Consider the following 16,105-nt stretch of genomic DNA (forward strand, 5'->3'; position numbering starts at 1 on the left):
AGTCTTGTCAGTCGGGGGGGGTTTGTGTCCCCCCCCACCCTCTTTAAATCCCTTGAAAATATTCTCATCACTTTCTACTGTATTGCTCTTATCTATACTTCTAATCTTTACATTTTTATTAGACATTTCGTCGTCGTCGGGAGGCCTTTTGTTTACCTTTCGCCTGTCTGCCTGGGCCAAGTCTACTCCTTCCTCATTTCCTTCCATTTCCCTCAGTAATCCCTCCCCCTTTCCTCTTTCCCTACTACTCCACGAGCAATTTCCCCCCCACCCTGTAAAAACAATAGGCACTTCTCTTTGCGTTGGGATCCACAAACTTCAATTTTCTTCAGAACGTCTTCTAAGCCGTCCATTCGTTGAAGTGTGTGTGTATTTACCTAGTTGTATTTACCTAGTTGTATATTACGGGAAGGGGAGCTATGCTCGTGGGGTCCCGTCTTCATTTCTCATTTTATCTAAACAATTTTTAAATTCATGTATTGTTTTTGCACACACCACTTTCTCATCTAACTTGTTCCAACTGTCTATTACTCTGTGTGGAAAGCTGTTCTTTTTCAAATCTCTTCTATAGCTGTCTTTTTTTATTTTCTTTCCGTGTCCTCTTGTATTTCTGTCATCCCATTTTATCAGATTCTCTCTATCAGTAATTTCTATGCCTTTCATGATTCTGTAAATAGCTATCAAATCTCCTCTCTCTCTTCTTTGCTCTAGTGTCTGTAGTCCAAGTTTTTGTAGTCTCTCTTCATATGATAGTTTTGAGAGTGTTGGTGCCAGTTTTGTAATTGCTCTTTGTATTCTTTCAAGTTTTTTTATACATTTTTTTGTACTTGGTGACCATATCGTTGCTGCATATTCCAATCTTGGTCTTATCAGGGTGATTAGGATTTTCCTCACCATTTCTTCATCCAGGTATGTAAATGCCACTTTGATTGTTCTTATTAAATTATAAGTTTCTCCAAAAATCTTATTTATATGTTTCTCAGGTGACATATTATTCATAACAATGACTCCCAGGTCCTTCTCATTTTCTACTTTTTTTATTCCTTCTTCTCCCAAATTATATGATCCTGTTATTCTGTTTTTGCTTTTTCCAAATTCCATTATACTACACTTTTTTGTATTGAACTCCATCTCCCACTTCCTACTCCATTCCTGTACTTTATTTAGATCTCTCTGTAGTGATTCACAATCTTCTTCAGTTTTCACTCTTTTCAGTAGTTTTGCATCGTCTGCAAAGAAGCTCATATAGCTTTCAATTCCTTCATCCATATCATTAATATATATAGCAAACATTATTGGGGCCAGAACTGTTCCCTGCGGGACACCGCTTAAAAAGTCTTCCATCCAATTTAGTAATTTACCTTGTATTCCTCCTTCAGATTCTAGTTTCTTAAGCAACTTCTTATGTGGTACTTTGTCAAAAGCTTTCTTTAGGTCTAGAAATGCACAATCAGCCCATCCATCTCTTTCTTGTATTATATCTATTAGCCTTGAATAGAAACATATTAAATTGGTGACGCATGATCGTCCTTGTCTGAATCCAAATTGCCTTGGATTTAGTACGTTGTTTTTTTCCAAGTATTTTACCCATCTATTTTTTATAATTCTTTCACAAATTTTTGCTATTGTACTTGTTAGAGAGACTGGTCTATAGTTGGTAGGTTCTTCTTTATTTCCTCCTTTATATATAGGTACTATATTTGCTTTTTTCCAATCTTCTGGAACTTTCCTTCTTTCAAGGAACTATTTAGTATGCTATGTATTTTGTCTGCCAGTTCATTCCTGCATTCTTTCAGAATCCAGTTTGCTATTTCATCTGGTCCATGCGATTTTCTGACATCAAGATTACTCAAGTGTATCAATATTTCATTCTTTGATACTTCTATTTCTTCTATAGGGGGGACTTTCTCTTTCCATTCAATCTCTTCAGGTTGTATGTTCTCCCTTGTAAACACTGATTTAAAATGTTTGTTCATAATTTCCGCCATTTCCATTTCCTCAGTGTATTCAACTCCCTCTTGTCTTAATTTCTCCAAGTCCTGTTTGTTTTTCAGTTTATTGTTTACAAATCTGTAGAATAGTTTTGGTTGATCTTTACATTTTTCTATGACGTCTTTTTCATATTTTCTCTTTTCCTCTCTGCACGTTTGTACATATTCATTTCTATAACCAGTATATATTTTCCATTTTTCAGGTCTTCTGTCTTTTTTCAATCTGGTCCAGGCTTTGTCTCTTTTGTCTTTTAACTCCCTACAACTTTTGTTGTACCAGCATTTTACATATTCTTTTTCTTGTTTTTGTCTTGGGACATACTTTTCCACTCCTTTTTTGTAAATTTTTGTCAAAATATTCCATTTCTTTTCCACTGATGTTTCTTCTTTGTATATTTCTTCCCAGTTTTCTTGTTGAAAGAATTCTCTTATTTTATCAAAGTTTGTTTTTTCATACATCATTCTTCCTTTTCTATATTGTTCATTTCTTTTCATATATTTTTTCTCATTTAGTTGTAGTTCTATCAATATGTGGTCACTTTTACCTAGTGGTGTTTTATATTCAATCTTGTCCACTATTCTAGGTTCAGATGTAATTAATAAGTCTAGTCTCGATGGTTCTTCTTCATTTCTATACCTAGTGTTCTCCTGTATCCATTGTGTCATTGTGTGGTCAATAATCATCTCAAGTAGAGCGTTTCCCCATGAGTCGTCTCCACCCTTTACTGTCATTTCTTCCCAGCAGATTTCTTTGCAATTAAAGTCGCCCATCATAACTTCTTCCTCCATCTTCCATTATTTTATTTAATGTTATCTTTGTGTCCTCTAACATACTTTTATGTTCACTCTCCTCCCATGAGGCTGTTTTTGGAGGCACATAATTTATCACAAATTTTCTGCTCTTCTTATCTCTGTCTTCCACTTCTATCATAATCATCTCTACTGTATTCTTTCCATATATGACACCTTTCACGTTTATATCCTTCTTAGTCAGGAACATAACTCCACCCCCTTGCTTTTTCTCTCTGTTTCTAATCCAATAATTGTATGCATCATGTCCTACACTGTTGGGTGGTAGTGGGCCTTTTAATTTTGTTTCTACAATTCCCATTATGTCCGGTTCTTTTTCTTTCAAATAATCATTCAGCTCATTCAATCCTGTTATTAATCCATCTATATTTGTGTAAGACACTCTTAGTTTTCTGCCACTTCCATTGTGTTCTCTGTTTCCCTTATGTTTTTCTTTTCTATGTCGAACTTCCTTAGTTTCATGTTCACTACTCTCCAATAGAATCTCTCTTTCTCTGACTCCGTTCTGTTCTCGTTTTTTGCCTTAGCTTCCAGTCTTTTCTGCTTTTCTTCCTCTCTTTCCTCTTTATTCATTTCCTTTTTTATCCATATCTTTTTATATTGTTCACTTGTTGCTAGTTTCCCTGTTTTGGATAAGATATTCTCTGCCGTTGTTTGTGACTTGAATTTAATCTTAATTGGTCTGGTCTTGTCTGTGCTATACTTTCCGAGTCTAAATTTCTCTTCGATTTGTTTCATAATTTCTGGTTCATCTTCCTGAACTGATTCTAGTAATTGGCTTACTTTTTCATTTTCCTCTTTGATTCTTGTGGTTCTATCTGTTGTGTTTCTCTTCCATTCCTAATATAATTATACATTTCTTCTTGTCTGCTAAATCTCTTACTATATTCTCCTTTTGTCTCATCACTTTAATAACTGAGTCTTCAGTATGTTCTTTCAATTGCTGTTTGACTATGTCAGTGAATGAAACCTTATTTCCTTCTTGGGTTGTTTTCCAATTCTTAGTTTCTTTAGCTATTGTCTCTCTGTTTTCTTTACTATTCTTCTTCAATTCCTCATTCTCCACCTTTACTTCTCTTAACTGTCTTTTTAGGTCTTCTATTTCATCAGTTAAGTTTTTATTCGCCTTTTCTAGTTCTTCCAATCTTTCAACCCTTTGTAAAATGGTGTTCATATGACCTAACCTACTCTCCAAGTCCTCGATCACCTTATCAACCTTCTCCTCTAGTCTTGTCAGTCGGGGGGGGGTTTGTGTCCCCCCCCCCACCCTCTTTAAATCCCTTGAAAATATTCTCATCACTTTCTACTGTATTGCTCTTATCTATACTTCTAATCTTTACATTTTTATTAGACATTTCGTCGTCGTCGGGAGGCCTTTTGTTTACCTTTCGCCTGTCTGCCTGGGCCAAGTCTACTCCTTCCTCATTTCCTTCCATTTCCCTCAGTAATCCCTCCCCCTTTCCTCTTTCCCTACTTTCCTACTACACGAGCAATTTCCCCCCCACCCTGTAAAAACAATAGGCACTTCTCTTTGCATTGGGATCCACAAACTTCAATTTTCTTCAGAACGTCTTCTAAGCCGTCCATTCGTTGAAGTGTGTGTGTGTGTGTAAATATATATATATAGATTTATATATATATACATATATATATATATATATATACATATATATACATATATATATATACATATATATACACACACACACATTATGTACATATGCAGTATGTATATGTGTACATATATGTATGTATATAATTGTAATATGTAGGGAAGGAACAGCATTTTTTGAGTCTAATTCTCTCCAATTATTATACTGAGACTAAAGTTCCTGTACTGTAACTTGGTTTATATCCTTAATTTCCAATAATCATATTTATATTGAAATTCATTTAATATAGCTCTGGCCATATCCCCTCTTAAGTTATTCCAAGTATCTATGCATCTATACCAAATGGATTTGCATGCAGTTTTTTATTTGTTGAATAATTGACCCTGTGGAGTTGATATAATTGGAATATCTTTGGTTTTCATGCAGGATGGATCCTACCTTGCAGAATTTCTCATAAACAAAGGATATACAGTCCATGGGATCATTCGCAGATCATCAACCTTCAACACTGGTAGAGTTCGTCATTTGTATGAAGATACAAAGGTAGGAATGTGCAACTATAAAATTGTCATGTATTAGCCAGAGTGAAATTTTTAAATGTCATGGGCGTTAAGGTTAACCACTTTGGTATGAGTCAAATTCTTGCATGCAGTATCAGCTGCCATACATACGATTCATCACACAACTCGCATTATACAATATTAAGTCACTGCTGTATTACTCATACTCTTTTACTCTGAGTAATAATAAACACAGAAAAGTGATCATACCAGTTTACAGAATCCGGGGGTAACTCATACAGAAATACAAAAAAATATATATATAATTGAGATGCCGACGCCAGCACCCTCGTGTACCCACTCATGCTGTATTACTCATACTCTTTTACTCTGAGTAATAATAAACACAGAAAAGTGATCATACCAGTTTACAGAATCCGGGGGTAACTCGTACAGAAATACAAAAAAATATACTGTATATATAATTGAGACGCCGACGCCAGCACCCTCGTGTACCCACTCATGCTGTATTACTCATACTCTTTTACTCTGAGTAATAATAAACACAGAAAAGTGATCATACCAGTTTACAGAATCCAGGGGTAACTCCTATACAAATACAAAAAATATATATATAATTGAGATGCCGATGCCAGCACCCTCATGTACCCACTCATGTTGTGTTACTCATCCTCTTTTACTCTGAGTAATAATAAACACAGAAAAGTGATCATACCAGTTTACAGAATCCAGGGGTAACTCCTATACAAATACAAAAAATATATATATAATTGAGATGCCGATGCCAGCACCCTCATGTACCCACTCATGTTGTGTTACTCATCCTCTTTTACTCTGAGTAATAATAAACACAGAAAAAGTGATCATATCAGTTTACAGAATCCGGGGTTAACTTATATAAAAATACATATATACATACATATACCAAGGCTTTTTCCCCCTTACAAGGGAGATAGACAAAAAGGAAAAGACATAAAATCATTCCCACCCATTCCATCCCTGAATACACTCCACACCCCTCCACCCTCCCTCTTATCTTAGCACCTCTTGGATGTCGGGTCATCCCTGCACCTTGTCCACTGCCCTGGGTCAGAAGCAGTGTCTCAAGACACAGCACATCCACAGCAAGGCCGCTTCATTAAATCAGCAATCCCCCCTCTCTGTCCCCCCATGCATAAAAGGAGAAGACAGGGAGAAATCCCTTCGGGCTGCGTCAAATTTTGCTCACACATACTACCTCACCCCCCATGCCCCCACCCCTTCCACCTCATGCATCACAACATCATCCATATACAACCATTCTCCATTCACCCCTGTCTTCTGTCCTCTCCTATCCTTCCTCAACAGACATTCCCCTCTTCCCCAAAGCCCCCTTCACCCCATCCATCCACCTCATCCTAGGACGTCCCCTCATGTTCACTCCCTCCACATCTGCCTTCCATACCTCATTTACTAGTCTTTCTTCACTTATTCTTTCCATGTGTCCAAACCATCCTAATACTCTTTCATCAACCCTATCTCCCAACAACAACAACAACAACAACAACAACTCCCTTTTCACCCCTGTTCTCCTCCTCACCTCCTGATTCCTCAGTACAGGGAGCCCTCAGTTTATGATAATCTAGACTTACACCTTTTGTGGTTATAAAACTGATAGTGTTTGTCTCTTTACATTCTCCCTTGCTTTTTTTTTTTTTTTTTTTTTTTTTTTTAGTACAGATACAAGCACCCGGCTGCGCCGGCCCTGGCTATGCCAGGGGTACTTGGCCTGCGGCGCTGCTCGCTTACGCGCCCCGAGGGCTCCGCCCCATGTTTAATACTATACAGTTTTATTTATACTATTTACTCCTTCACAATATTCACATCTGCACCCCATTTTCTCTTCTTTCACTGTTCTCATCTTCTTCATCACTGCTGATAATCTTGTAAAGCAATTCCTTGATGGTTTCCAGCTCTTTTTCATGATTTCTTTCACGTTTTTTAATCTCTTTAAATTCTATGTCACGTTTCTTAATCTCTTCCTTAAGTTCTTTAAACTCTTCTGAAAGCTCAACCTTCTCGGAGTCATCATCACGGTAAAATTCTTCGGGCATAAAAAAGAACGCGAAGAAGAAGAAGAAGAAGAAGAAGAAGTCGTGGTCAGGTGGTATTCTTCTTCTTCTTCTTCTTCTTCTTCCTCCTCCTCTTCTTCGCGTTCTTCTTCTTCTTCGTCTTCGCGTTCTTCTTCTTCTTCGTCTTCTTCTTCTTTGTCTTCTTCGTCTTCTTCTTCTTCTTCTTCTCCTTCGGATCTAGAGGACTCGAGCGGATCTTTGAGACTCGAGTGGATCTACAGGACTCGAGCGGATCTTTGAGACTCGAGTGGATCTAGAGGACTCGAGCGGATCTTTGGGACTCGAGTGGATCTAGAGGACTCGAGCGGATCTTTGAGACTCGAGTGGATCTAGAGGACTCGAGCGGATCTTTGGGACTCGAGTGGATCTAGAGGACTTGAGTAGATCTTTGGGACTCGAGCGGATCTTGAGGGCTCGAGCGGATCTTTGGGACTCGAGCGGATCTTGGGCGTAAGTCTAAATAAAAATAAAGTCTTTCCAGTTTTTCTCCGTTTTTTTTTTGTTTTTTGGAAAGCTTTTGTAACCAGTAAAATAATGTTTTTTAAAATTTTCTGAAACTTCACTCTTAATTTCACCATCATATAACGGTAAACTGTCAAACATTTCATCGCAATACGTATACTCATCTGATTCACGAATTGTGGCATTAAATTTTAACACTTTTCTATGAAACTCTTTTAGTGATTCGTTAACATTAAAAGACTTCACATTATCGTAAAATTCTGGAAACATTGTACTATGCTCTGATTTCAACATCTGAAGTTGTTTACAGTTTTTCAACACTACATTATTAATTATCTTCTTCGTGTTTATCACCCATTTCCAAAAATGTCTCTGTCTTCGTTTCTTAGCAGCAAAAGACTCCGGCATCTTTACACCGCGCCACTGCCCACGTTGGTTATCAGCGTATAGAGAAGGGAATAAAGAAGAGTGCTCTGCTGTTAACTTGTTGAAAAGCGCTTTATTGTTTTGTACATTTTTCTTGTCTTGGCTCTTCTTCGTGGTGACCCAACTCCAGAAATGTCGTATCCTCCTCTTTCTCTGAGCTTCAGTTTCTTTAGCCATTTAACGATAACCAACTCCGAGAAGGGGGCCGTAGTTCAGAAACCCCAACCCGTTAACTTTCAAATGTATGCTTACAGCTAGGCCGGCGGGGTGTCCCAGAAACACAATGGAAGTCGCAGACACCCCCGGGCCGGCCGACTCAGATCGGGAGCGCTCCAGAATTTTTTTTAGAGAGTTATAGATGTACGGATGCCCCCCCCCCCCCAAATTAATTTTGTCACATTGTTTTACTGGGTTGATTTTACATGTTTACACATGTATCACTTGTAAAGTATTCTCCATTTTAAGCAATGCACTTAACCAGACACATTTTCCGCTGTTCATAACAGCTCTGGAACTCGTACAAAGTGATGCCTTTTAACAACTGTCTTTTTTCACCTCATCCTTGTCTGCAAAACATTTTCTCTTATGGACTTTCTTCATTCAAAAAAAAATCAGGGAGTGAGATTGGATGAATGGGAAGGGTGGGTAAGCAGGGTCATGCCATTTTTGGTTAGAAACTGTATTATGCTCAAGGTGGTGTGCGCTGGCACATTGTCGTGACAAGACCGCTACCTTCCACTTTGCCACAAGTTGGAGCATGTTCATGTCACTGTGTCTCACAAACACTTCAGAAAGGCTTAGTAAAAAGACTAGTTAACAGTTTGACGAGGAAGAACAAATATTTTGAGGGCAATTCCTTTTGTATTGAAAATACAAAGCATTATCTTGATATTGGACTTCACTTGACACATTTTTTTTTTATCTTGGTGATGCTGGATGTTTCCATTGACTTGATTACTGTTTCATTTCCAGGTCATAGCCATAGCACCAGCTTTTGTCACCAAAAATAACCTTCGTAAAAAGGTCTGGATCTACTTCCAACTGTTCTTTCAGTGCACAACACACATTCATTTGAGACTGTTTTTGATCATTTGTGAGCAAGTGAGGCACCAATTTTGCTGCAATTCTTTTCAGTCCCAGTTATTATTATTATTATTATTATTTTTTTTTTTTTTTTTTTTTTTTTTTTTTTTTTTTTCCAAAATTTGTTGGCAGGAGCTCAAGCCAAAAAGTTCATCAATTGTTTGGTAATAGTCCTCCAAAATCAGTTAATGAACTTTTGTGATGTTTCCATCTGTTTAGGAGGTTAATGGTCGCCCTGAATGAGGTTGGTCTTCAACCAACAATTGACTACTCCTAAAGTGTGCAAACCACTCATAAACATGTGTTTTGCTCATGGTAACATCCTTATAAGGTGTTTGAAACATGACATCTGTTTTGGCCACTATTTTCCACTGGAAAAAAAAAACAGAATTTCATGTCAGCATACCTTGCCCATCTTCCTCCTACGAGTATGGCCGCCTCTTCCATTAACATCCTTTCATCTGCACCTTTTACGTTTTCTTCTTTACTTGATTCGCCTCTCCTTCCTCCCTCGATTTCCTTGAGGGGACAAGGAGGGAGGGATGGCATGTAAACGAAGCACTGGACCCTTGTTGTGGTTGTAGTGGGTTTTGTTGCATTGCTTCTGACTTAAGCAGTGTGTGAGAGACTAGACTGATCCTTCATCCATGAGAAGTTGAAATAAAAAGGAAACAAAAGGGTCATGGATGGAAGTGGAAAGGATGGGATTGGTTGCATGCTTTGATTGGCATACAAACAATCAAAAATCTCTTAAACCCATTCCATACGATGATGCCATCATCGGTGTCATGAGGTGCAAGTGAGTATACAAAAATCCCAGCATTGGCGTCTTGATTGTATTTATTTTATAGTTGTAGCTGAGAGACATTCATACTCTGTGACCAGGCTTGATTACATTTTCTGTGGTTATCAACATTCAGGGTGAAAGAACAAATAATATAGCTGTAACTATATTTTGTAACATTCATATCGTGATGCATCATCAAATCATTGTATATCAGGCAGCCAATGTTGCATGCAAAAATTCAGATTGTATTGAAGAGGTTGAATTTTGAACTCATTCTCTAGAAAAAGAAAAATAATTGGTAACATCAGAATTGAAAGTATTTTCAGATTGAACATTAACAGAACGAGAAACAAATGCCACAAGCTGCCATGACATAGAATTAATCTAGAAGTAGGTAGAAATAATTTTGCCATCCATGTCAACGGTGAATGGAAAAAGCCACCAGCTAAGGCAGTTGAATTTAATACAGTTTGAAGTTTTAAAATTCACTTAGATAATCATGTAAACATTATTATTTTCTTTTCTTTTCTCTCTGATTTCATTATAGACTGAAAGGTTTTCTTTTAGCATAATTTATCATTGTAGCTAAATCAATTAACAAATTACTTTTCAGAAAGTTGTGTATACTGTGTCATATATCAACGAGTTTGTGTCCAAAAAATATTTCTAATGGGAACATAAATACATTTATATATATTTACTTTTCAGTCTCACAGAGAAGGTAAAATGCATCTTCATTATGGCGATTTGACAGATTCCTCTTGCCTTACAAGAATTGTTACAGAAACTCAGCCAGATGAGATCTATAACTTAGGGGCTCAGAGTCATGTTAAGGTAAGTTGTTTTGTAATGCCATACTGACTTCAAGTATAAGTTTTGTTTTGTGGCATTTCCCAGCTTAAATACCTCTAGTAGTTTGATGTAGTATCATCCTAACCCTCTTGTTACAGAGGGGGTTTCTTTCAGGTGACTGTTACAATGAATAATGTGTTTGTGTTTACCTAATTGTTGTATACAGGAAAAGGGTAACACTGATGGGGCTGTCTCTCTTACTGCCCAATTATCATATCTGGCTACAAATTCACATAGCCAGGTGTCACAGTCTTGGATCATGTACTGGACTCGTGATTGACCTCTTTTACCCTCCTAGATAAGAACTCAGGACATATATGGCTCAATCTATGGATAATGTAGTTAATGCTGTGACCTGACATATACATAGCAAAAATGTGTAAGAAAATTGTAAAAGATAGATGGATGAAACATCTCAAAAACCAAAGATTATTAATAAACAATTTGGATTCAGAGAAGGAAGGTTCTATATAAAAAACCTACCAAGTTTTTACTCGAGTGACTGATGTGCTGCATGAGAGAGAGCAGTGGATGGACTGTGTATATATGGGTTTAGTTAAAGCCTTTGACAAAGAGCCACATAAATAAAACAACCCTCAAAAGACCACATTTTATCTAATACCATCCAATGTTGTAGTCAAACTGATACAACTTTGACACAGCCCCATTCACCACCCCTCCTGTCCACTTATCATGACTCCTGCATGATGGGTCATCCCTGTACCTCGCCCACTGTATCAACCTTATCTCCCAACTCCCTTTCCACCCCTGTTCTCCTCCTCACCTCCTCATTTCTCAATCTATCCAGCCTAGTAACCCCCACCATACTTCATCACAAACACATTTAAACTCTTTCACTCTAACTCTCTTATGTTTCTTGTTTCTGCCCTATACAGTGCTGTCAGTATAATATTTTTTTATATAATCTCCTCTTAGCACCTATTCCTAAACTACTCACTCTCTCCAATTTTAATTCAAACACAGATTCTACTACTCTCATAAAAACTTACTGCTTTTAACAGCTTTCCTCCTATCCCATATATCTGCATTACCTCCCACAGTGCCTTCTTGTCTACTATGTCATAAGCCTTTTCCAAATACATAAGGGCCCACAAAACATCCTTACCTTTTCATAAAACTATTTCACATATCTACCTTACCACAAAAATCTGATCCATCCAACCCCTACCTGTTCTAAATCCACACTGTTCCTCACCAATTATTCCCTCTGTTCCTCTCCAAATCCTCTCAATCAGAACCTTACCATATGCCTTCCCAATTACATTCAACACTCTGAAACTACTACACTCACACTTGTCCCCTTTTCCCTTGTAAAGCAGAACTATACAGGCACTCATCCAGTCGTCTGGTGTTCTACCCTCTTTAAGACATACAATAAATAACCTCACCAGCCAGTCCACCATCAGTGTACCTCCCTTTTTAGGCACTCTGCATGACACCGATCCAACCTGCTCTCGTTATGTTAATAACTGCTTTCAACTCTTCTTATTTCTCCTCCATATTCCTCACTCATCACTATCATTTTCTCAATGCTTTCCACTGCAGCTATCTTTCCCTCCCTATCCTCCTTCACATTTAGCAACTCATTAAGATATTCAGCGCATCTTCCTTATACTTGTCTCTTCCATTATCATCTCTCCATGTGCACCTTTCACCTTTTCTTCTCTACTTGATGCACCTCCTCTTCCTCTCTTAATTTCCTAACATCTTTTTATCACTTCAAAAAATTTCTGTCATAATCTTACCCCATTTTACATCTCTCCTCTTTGCCTACTTTATCTTGTGCTTTACTTTTTTTTTTTTTTTTTTTTTTTTTTACCCATATGATTCTCTTGTCATATATATATATATATATATATATATATATATATATATATATTACCTAGTTCTATTTTATGGGAAGGGAAGCTATGCTCATGGTGTCCCATCTCCATATCTTGTTTTATCCAGACTGTTTTTAAATTTGTGTATCATTTTTGCACACACCACATTCTCATCGAATCTGTTCCAAACATCTATTATCCTGTGGGGAAAGCTGTTCTTTTTCAGGTCTTTTCTATAATTGTCTTTCTTGATTTTCTTTCCATGTGCTCTTGTATCTCTACTATCCCATTTTATTAGATCCTCTCTATCAATAATTTCCTTGCTTTTCATGATTCCATAAGTAGCTGTCAAGTCTCCTCTCTCTCTTCTTTGCTCTAATGTCTGTAGCTCAAGTTTTGCCAGCCTCTCCTCATAAGATAGTTCTGAGAGCATTGGTGCCAATTTCGTAATTGCTCTTTGTATACTTTCAAGTTTTGTTATACGTTTTTTTGTACTTGGTGATCACATTGTCGCTGCATACTCCAATTTTGGTCTTATCAAAGTGATTAGTATTTTCTTCACCATTTCTTCATCCAGGTATGTAAATGCCACTTTGATCTTATTAAGCTATAAGTTTTATATTCAATCTTGTCCACTATTTCAGGTTCTGATGTGATTAGGTCTAGTCTCGGTTGCTCTTCCTCATTTCTATACCTAGTATTCTCTTGTATCCATTGTGTCATTGTTCTATAATCATATCAAGTAGTACATTTCTCCATAGGTCATCTCCACCCTTCATTGTCATTTCTTCGCAGCAGATTTCTTTACAATTAAAGTCACCCAATATAATTATTCTTCCTCCATCATCCATTTTGTTATTTAGTGTCATCTTTGTGTCTTCTAACATGTTCTTGTGTTCTCTCTATTTCCACAAAGCCGTTTTAGGAGGCACATAATTTACCACAAACTTCCTGCTCTTCATGCCCCTCTCTTCTATTTCCATCATGATCATTTCCATTCTATTCTTTCCATATGTAACATTACTCACATTTATATCCTTCTTAGTCAGGAACATAACTCCACCACCTTGTTTTACTCCTCTATTTCTAATCCAATAATTATATGCACCATGTCCTATATTGTTGGGTGGTAATGGACCTTTCATTTTTGTCTCTACAGTTCCCATTATGTCAGGTTCCTTTTCCATCAGGTAATCATTCAGTTCATTCAAGCCTGTTATTAATCCATCTATATTTGTGAAGAACACTTTTAATTTTCTGCTACCTCCATCCTGTTTTCTGTTTCCCTTCTGTTTTTCTCTCCTATGAACCATTTCCTCATTTTCATATCCACTACTCTCCAATAGAATTTCTCATTGACTCTGTTCTGTTCTCATTTTTCCCTAGCTTCGATTCTTTTTGTTTTCTCTTTCTCTTTTTCCTCTTTATTCATCTCTTTTTATCCATACCTATTTGTACTGATCACTTTCTGCTAGTTTTCCTGTTTTTGATAAGACATTCTCTGCTGTTATTTGTGACCTGAATTTAACCTTAATTGGTCTGGTCTTGTCTGTATTGTTTTCCCAAGTCTATTTCTTCAATTTCTTTCCCTATTATCAGTTCTCCTTCAAATATTCTTAGTACCCTGTTCACTCTTTCTTTCTCCTCTCTTTCTCTTGTAGTCCTATTTGGATTATGTTTCTCTTCCATTTCTAACATAATTATACATTTCTTTTTATCTGCTATCTTACTATATTCTCCCTCTCATTACTTTAATAACTGTGTCCTTAGTGTGTTCCTTCATCTGTTGTTTCACTATATCTCTAAATTCAATTTTGCTATTTTCCTGAACCTTTTTCCAACCACTTACCTCTTTTTCTATGGACTCTTTATTCTCCTTATTATTCTTCTTTAATTCCTCATTCTCATCCTTTGCTTCTTTTAACTGTCTTTTTAATTCTATAAATTTAGGTTTTGGTTCTCCTTCTTTAGTTCTTCCAATTTATCAACTATTTGTGTAATCAGTGCAAGTTGACTGAACCTAACCTCCCACTGTTCATTCATTTTTGCTAGTTTTTCTTCTAGACTTGCTAATCGGGGGAGGTTGTCATCTCTTCTCTCATTAAATCCATGGAAATAATTTTCTTCGACTTCACCACTATTGTCTGCACACCTTTTGTTGACATTCCTTCTGACTTTCAGGGCCCATTCATTCCCTTCATCATTTCTTTCCATTTTCGTCAGTAATCCCTCCCCTTCTCCTTTTTCTTCACCATCCCACTACACTACGATCTTTCCCCTTCCCTACTAATACAACACAGGTACTCCCTTATCGTTAAATCCACGAACATTGCATTTTTTTTTTTTTTTTTTTTTTTTTTTTTTTTTTTTTTTTTTTTTTTTTTTTTTTTTTTTTTTTTTTTTTTTTTATTTTTCCTGGAGTCCAATTGTCACCTCTTCTCTGCTGAATGTGTGTGTGTGTATGTGTATATGTATATGTATTATAAATAGAAAAATTCTTTAGTATGTTATAAGGTGAATAGGCCATTGGTATATATAATATATATATTTTTCATTCCAGATAAAAAAAGAATTCATGACTTAACAGAATGACCCAGACAACAAATGTATTTTTGGATGGTGTGTAGGATAGGTGTAGGGTAAATGTTTGCTTTAACTTGGCTACTCCCCATATAGGAGGGAAAGAGCCTTTTGGTATTTGTATGTACAAATTCATGTAGTAGAACAAGTTGTTTTATACTAATGGAAGGAATAAAAAGGGGTCAGCATCCCCTGGTACACATGCTGAAGTTTGCACTAGACACCTGCCAGGTGATTTTAACAAATTACAACAGTATCAATAAATAACAGCACTTCAGATTATCAAAATTAAACAAAGCATTGAGGGAGTTAATATTAGTGGCATCTTATTCATTAGCATCCCTTCTTTCTGACAGTAATTTGTATATTCAAAAGTACTGTAGGTTTTGAAAATCAAACAAACTGGCAGTGTTCAAAAAAGACCCCTGGACTAATATTACAATGTATATTATTTTTGTTAAACAGGTCTCCTTTGATTTAGCAGAGTACACAGCTAATGTTGATGCTCTAGGTACTTTACGTATCCTTGATGCTATTAGGACAAGTGGATTAGAGAAAAAGGTCAAATTTTACCAAGCCTCAACATCTGAGCTTTATGGAAAAGTTCAAGAAATTCCACAGAAAGAAACCACACCTTTCTACCCACGGTCTCCATATGGTAAGGAAAACTTTTCCATAGTTGTAGTAGTAATCTGTAATGTGCTTTAACAGATTATATTAACCCCTTCCATACGGGGCCGCACACGTAGGCGTCATGGGGAGCGAGTGTATTCGCGAGGCTGCCATATCGGCGTCTTGATTATATTTATTGTAGTCGCCCCTCCATAATGACATTCTTTCTAATTCTTTTGTAATCGCATTTTCTATGGTTATCAAAATTCACGGGTGAAGAGAGAACGATCGATATAAGCGGTGACTATATTTTATGATGCGAGTATTATTACGACACGTCGTACGGCTGGCATTGTTTGCTGCCACCGAGATCTAAGTCCATGACGCCTACGTGTGCGGCACCGTATGGAAGG

At 36.9% G+C, this 16,105-nt stretch overlaps 1 protein-coding gene across 3 annotated transcripts in view; it reads left to right on the forward strand.

Moving 5' to 3' along the window:
• The window catches only part of Gmd (GDP-mannose 4,6 dehydratase), a 46,604-nt gene that overhangs the window by 10,508 nt on the left and 19,991 nt on the right, over nucleotides 1–16,105 (forward strand). For all 3 annotated transcript variants that reach the window (XM_076188267.1, XM_076188266.1, XM_076188268.1), the window contains exons 3-5: nucleotides 4,841–4,957; nucleotides 10,513–10,638; nucleotides 15,546–15,738. In XM_076188267.1, the coding sequence (XP_076044382.1) occupies nucleotides 4,841–4,957; nucleotides 10,513–10,638; nucleotides 15,546–15,738 (436 nt within the window). The remainder of the gene's footprint in view (nucleotides 1–4,840; nucleotides 4,958–10,512; nucleotides 10,639–15,545; nucleotides 15,739–16,105) is intronic.

This window comes from Oratosquilla oratoria, chromosome 7 (assembly GCF_046742065.1).
Source record: "Oratosquilla oratoria isolate Oo_2021 chromosome 7, ASM4674206v1, whole genome shotgun sequence".
Taxonomy (NCBI): Eukaryota; Metazoa; Arthropoda; class Malacostraca; order Stomatopoda; family Squillidae; genus Oratosquilla; species Oratosquilla oratoria.